The 5,441-nt window shown below is 45.6% G+C and overlaps 2 protein-coding genes across 2 annotated transcripts; both read right to left on the minus strand.

Annotated features, from left to right (window-relative positions):
* Window positions 1-1,240: 1,240 nt before the first annotated feature.
* On the minus strand, window positions 1,241-2,011 carry LOC135565999 (small ribosomal subunit protein uS3-like). Its single transcript, XM_065013942.1, has one exon. It carries the CDS (start codon window positions 1,998-2,000, stop codon window positions 1,263-1,265), a length of 738 nt encoding a protein of 245 aa, XP_064870014.1. The 5' UTR covers window positions 2,001-2,011; the 3' UTR covers window positions 1,241-1,262.
* Window positions 2,012-3,956: 1,945 nt separating this feature from the next.
* On the minus strand, window positions 3,957-4,729 carry LOC115111317 (small ribosomal subunit protein uS3-like). The gene has a single exon (XM_065013941.1). The coding sequence runs from the start codon at window positions 4,719-4,721 to the stop codon at window positions 3,984-3,986; it is 738 nt and encodes a 245-aa protein (XP_064870013.1). The 5' UTR covers window positions 4,722-4,729; the 3' UTR covers window positions 3,957-3,983.
* Between the last annotated feature and the right edge of the window lie 712 nt (window positions 4,730-5,441).

Below are 5,441 nucleotides of genomic sequence, written 5' to 3' on the forward strand. Positions count from 1 at the left end.
AACAGGCTATGAATATGTCCTTTAACCTGTCACACTCTCCCCGACAAAATAAATGTTGTCCCAACATTACCAACATTGTCTTCTTCAACAGTTCGTATGCACTGGACCTAGAAAATCCTCTTCTGTAAGGTAGTACTTGAGCAGAAGTCACGGGTCACAGTTCAAATATAACTAACAAGTTATATTCACAGTCCATATCTGTTGACCAGCTATATAACATAAGCAGTATTTTCTCATACTATTGATCAACAGTCCATCAATTTTAATGATCTATATGCATAGTCTGTAAATTGTCTCTTTTGACAGTCTGTGAAATCTGACAGTAGTCCATGGTCAAACATGTCAACTCTGTAGCCTTATGTTTGCTGAAGCCCATACATGTAAGGTGGTTGAAAGTAACATTGCTGTAGTGATGGCAGCCATGGAACCAGTCCTGGTGCAGAGTAGACAGGGAACAACTGTGGCTGTATACTGTAGCAGGAAGGGATACCAAGCTGATCATAGGTGATACGTCTTGGAGGGTGTCTCTCTCTTTGTGGCAGCTGGTAGGCTGGTTCCTCAGGTTCAGAAGCATCAGTATATGAAGGAAAGGCACTTGGTGGACGATCATCAGGCAAATTTTCAGCAGGCAAGTTACTCTCCTCAGCAGGCAGGTCTTTAACTGTTGTTGTCTCCTCCAGCCGCTTTTCAACAAGAGGCTGTGCTGGTAGCGTATCAGGGACTGGCACTGCAACTGTCCGTTTCACTGTTGGGGGCCTGTGTTCCCACTCCCTCGCTGGTTCAGCATTCCTCTCCTCAGGTACTGTAGGAGATGTGGGAACCTGTAGCGGATCATGATGAAGGTCATATTCATCCCCACTGTCTTCATCAGAATCTAGAGTCTGTGATGCAGGCTGGTGTCTCCTCGTTTTCTGACTTTTGTCCACTTTGGTCATTTCTGGTTGTGTCTCAAAAGGTAAGTGGTCACAGGACATGAGCAGATTTCTGTGCAGGACCCTGGAGCGTCCCCTACCCTTTTCTGGTCTCAATTCATAAATCGGCAGGTCTGAACCCATTTGTCTCACCACTGTGTGAATTGTATCTTCCCAATAGTTACGGAGTTTTCCTGGTCCTCCTCTTGGTGTCAGGTTTTTAATCAGAACTCGCTCGCCAGGCTGTAGCACTGAACTCCTAACTTTAGTGTCATAGTACTTCTTACTTCTTTCAGCGGCTTTCTGAGCATTTTCATTTGCAATGGCGTATGCTTCTTCCATCCCTCATGGTTATGCTGTTGGGACGGGTGTGGCAGGTGCGACGACAGCGGCCTCCGGCTTGGCTCCCTTCTGCTCAGAGATGGGCGTTGAGGGGACCTGCTCGTCCCTGGGCTCCACGATGCTCACGTGGTCAGGGAGAGGTTTCTTGGGGCCAATCTTACCGCTGGGATCCCAGGGCAGCATGATTTTCACCTTAATCCCCAGCACACCTTGGCGGAGGAGCACGTGGCGGACAGCGGTGTCGACGTAGTAGTTAACGGGGTCTCCACTGTGGATCATGAGGCCATCCACGAACTTCATGGACTTGGCCCTCTGGCCCCTGAGCATTCCAGACACCACCACCTCGCAACCCTTGGACCCGCTCTCCATGATGAACCGTAGGACACCATAGCAGGCCCTGCGGACAGCGAGACCCCCGAGAAGCTTGTAGCGCAGAGACTCTGCCTGGGCAATGGCGCAAAGACCACGAGTGGCAACCTTCTCAGCATACAGCTCCACACTGCCCTCGGGGAAGCCAAACCTCTTCTGGACCACTGCAGTCAGCTCACGTATACGACGCCCCTTCTCACCAAGCACGTTTTGTGTCCTGGTAGCCAAGATGATGATTTCAGTTCTAGTTGGGGTGACACGAACCTCCACACCTGAGTAGCCATCCTCAGCCAGCTCTCTTGTGAGGAACTCGTTCAGTTCAGCTTTGAAGATACCATCAGCGACAAACTTTCTCTTCTTGGAAATTTGCACCGCCATCTTGGGATTTGGGGAGAAATAATCACGAGAGTGATACGGTGTTGTATTCTCAAGTCAACATTTAGTTCAATCATTTCACAAAAGTAACACATTACATAACAGAAAACCCATTATACAAATAACACAGCAAAATATCTTATTAACAACACGCACGTTCATTCACAATCGACATAAAATGGCAGCTACTCTCAGTACGATGCTATCCTTCACTTCAACCGAGCAGGGCTAATATTACTCTCTTCAAACTTAACTCGAACTTCCTCAAGACGTTACTAAAACACACCTTAAACACTCTTGACATGTTCGCTAGTTATAACATTTAAATTACTATTTTTATCATCAATAAAGTACCTGAAAACAGGGGAGAAATAATCACGAGAGTGATACGGTGTTGTATTCTCAAGTCAACATTTAGTTCAATGAGAAAAAGACCGCGAATTTCCCCAGGAATATGGGTGGAGACCAGAGCAATCGATCTCCGGCTCATAGATTAAAAGCATTTCGTAGATCACAGATTAACACTTTTAGGCACCACAAAATAAAGTAATCAATATAACGTTTACACATTACTCTCACAATTCGTACCCTTTGACAGATTTGAACTTTAACACAATTATATGAATGTTATCAATCTCTATCAACTAATACTGAATGCATATTTTAACCTTAGATGTTTTAAGATCCTCACATACTATGAACTTACTAATACTTTTCAATGTATAACAGGCTATGAATATGTCCTTTAACCTGTCACACTCTCCCCGACAAAATAAATGTTGTCCCAACATTACCAACATTGTCTTCTTCAACAGTTCGTATGCACTGGACCTAGAAAATCCTCTTCTGTAAGGTAGTACTTGAGCAGAAGTCACGGGTCACAGTTCAAATATAACTAACAAGTTATATTCACAGTCCATATCTGTTGACCAGCTATATAACATAAGCAGTATTTTCTCATACTATTGATCAACAGTCCATCAATTTTAATGATCTATATGCATAGTCTGTAAATTGTCTCTTTTGACAGTCTGTGAAATCTGACAGTAGTCCATGGTCAAACATGTCAACTCTGTAGCCTTATGTTTGCTGAAGCCCATACATGTAAGGTGGTTGAAAGTAACATTGCTGTAGTGATGGCAGCCATGGAACCAGTCCTGGTGCAGAGTAGACAGGGAACAACTGTGGCTGTATACTGTAGCAGGAAGGGATACCAAGCTGATCATAGGTGATACGTCTTGGAGGGTGTCTCTCTCTTTGTGGCAGCTGGTAGGCTGGTTCCTCAGGTTCAGAAGCATCAGTATATGAAGGAAAGGCACTTGGTGGACGATCATCAGGCAAATTTTCAGCAGGCAAGTTACTCTCCTCAGCAGGCAGGTCTTTAACTGTTGTTGTCTCCTCCAGCCGCTTTTCAACAAGAGGCTGTGCTGGTAGCGTATCAGGGACTGGCACTGCAACTGTCCGTTTCACTGTTGGGGGCCTGTGTTCCCACTCCCTCGCTGGTTCAGCATTCCTCTCCTCAGGTACTGTAGGAGATGTGGGAACCTGTAGCGGATCATGATGAAGGTCATATTCATCCCCACTGTCTTCATCAGAATCTAGAGTCTGTGATGCAGGCTGGTGTCTCCTCGTTTTCTGACTTTTGTCCACTTTGGTCATTTCTGGTTGTGTCTCAAAAGGTAAGTGGTCACAGGACATGAGCAGATTTCTGTGCAGGACCCTGGAGCGTCCCCTACCCTTTTCTGGTCTCAATTCATAAATCGGCAGGTCTGAACCCATTTGTCTCACCACTGTGTGAATTGTATCTTCCCAATAGTTACGGAGTTTTCCTGGTCCTCCTCTTGGTGTCAGGTTTTTAATCAGAACTCGCTCGCCAGGCTGTAGCACTGAACTCCTAACTTTAGTGTCATAGTACTTCTTACTTCTTTCAGCGGCTTTCTGAGCATTTTCATTTGCAATGGCGTATGCTTCTTCCATCCCTCATGGTTATGCTGTTGGGACGGGTGTGGCAGGTGCGACGACAGCGGCCTCCGGCTTGGCTCCCTTCTGCTCAGAGATGGGCGTTGAGGGGACCTGCTCGTCCTTGGGCTCCACGATGCTCACGTGGTCAGGGAGAGGTTTCTTGGGGCCAATCTTACCGCTGGGATCCCAGGGCAGCATGATTTTCACCTTAATCCCCAGCACACCTTGGCGGAGGAGCACGTGGCGGACAGCGGTGTCGACGTAGTAGTTAACGGGGTCTCCACTGTGGATCATGAGGCCATCCACGAACTTCATGGACTTGGCCCTCTGGCCCCTGAGCATTCCAGACACCACCACCTCGCAACCCTTGGACCCGCTCTCCATGATGAACCGTAGGACACCATAGCAGGCCCTGCGGACAGCGAGACCCCCGAGAAGCTTGTAGCGCAGAGACTCTGCCTGGGCAATGGCGCAAAGACCACGAGTGGCAACCTTCTCAGCATACAGCTCCACACTGCCCTCGGGGAAGCCAAACCTCTTCTGGACCACTGCAGTCAGCTCACGTATACGACGCCCCTTCTCACCAAGCACGTTTTGTGTCCTGGTAGCCAAGATGATGATTTCAGTTCTAGTTGGGGTGACACGAACCTCCACACCTGAGTAGCCATCCTCAGCCAGCTCTCTTGTGAGGAACTCGTTCAGTTCAGCTTTGAAGATACCATCAGCGACAAACTTTCTCTTCTTGGAAATTTGCACCGCCATCTTGGGATTTGGGGAGAAATAATCACGAGAGTGATACGGTGTTGTATTCTCAAGTCAACATTTAGTTCAATCATTTCACAAAAGTAACACATTACATAACAGAAAACCCATTATACAAATAACACAGCAAAATATCTTATTAACAACACGCACGTTCATTCACAATCGACATAAAATGGCAGCTACTCTCAGTACGATGCTATCCTTCACTTCAACCGAGCAGGGCTAATATTACTCTCTTCAAACTTAACTCGAACTTCCTCAAGACGTTACTAAAACACACCTTAAACACTCTTGACATGTTCGCTAGTTATAACATTTAAATTACTATTTTTATCATCAATAAAGTACCTGAAAACAGGGGAGAAATAATCACGAGAGTGATACGGTGTTGTATTCTCAAGTCAACATTTAGTTCAATGAGAAAAAGACCGCGAATTTCCCCAGGAATATGGGTGGAGACCAGAGCAATCGATCTCCGGCTCATAGATTAAAAGCATTTCGTAGATCACAGATTAACACTTTTAGGCACCACAAAATAAAGTAATCAATATAACGTTTACACATTACTCTCACAATTCGTACCCTTTGACAGATTTGAACTTTAACACAATTATATGAATGTTATCAATCTCTATCAACTAATACTGAATGCATATTTTAACCTTAGATGTTTTAAGATCCTCACATACTATGAACTTACTAATACTTTTCAATGTA

This window comes from Oncorhynchus nerka, unplaced genomic scaffold (assembly GCF_034236695.1).
Source record: "Oncorhynchus nerka isolate Pitt River unplaced genomic scaffold, Oner_Uvic_2.0 unplaced_scaffold_8387, whole genome shotgun sequence".
Lineage (NCBI taxonomy): Eukaryota > Metazoa > Chordata > Actinopteri > Salmoniformes > Salmonidae > Oncorhynchus > Oncorhynchus nerka.

Coding starts and splice junctions, on each gene's coding strand:
- LOC135565999 (XM_065013942.1), bottom strand. CDS start 2,000: ATGGCGGTGCAAATTTCCAAGAAGAGAAAGTTTGTCGCTGATGGTATC.
- LOC115111317 (XM_065013941.1), bottom strand. CDS start 4,721: ATGGCGGTGCAAATTTCCAAGAAGAGAAAGTTTGTCGCTGATGGTATC.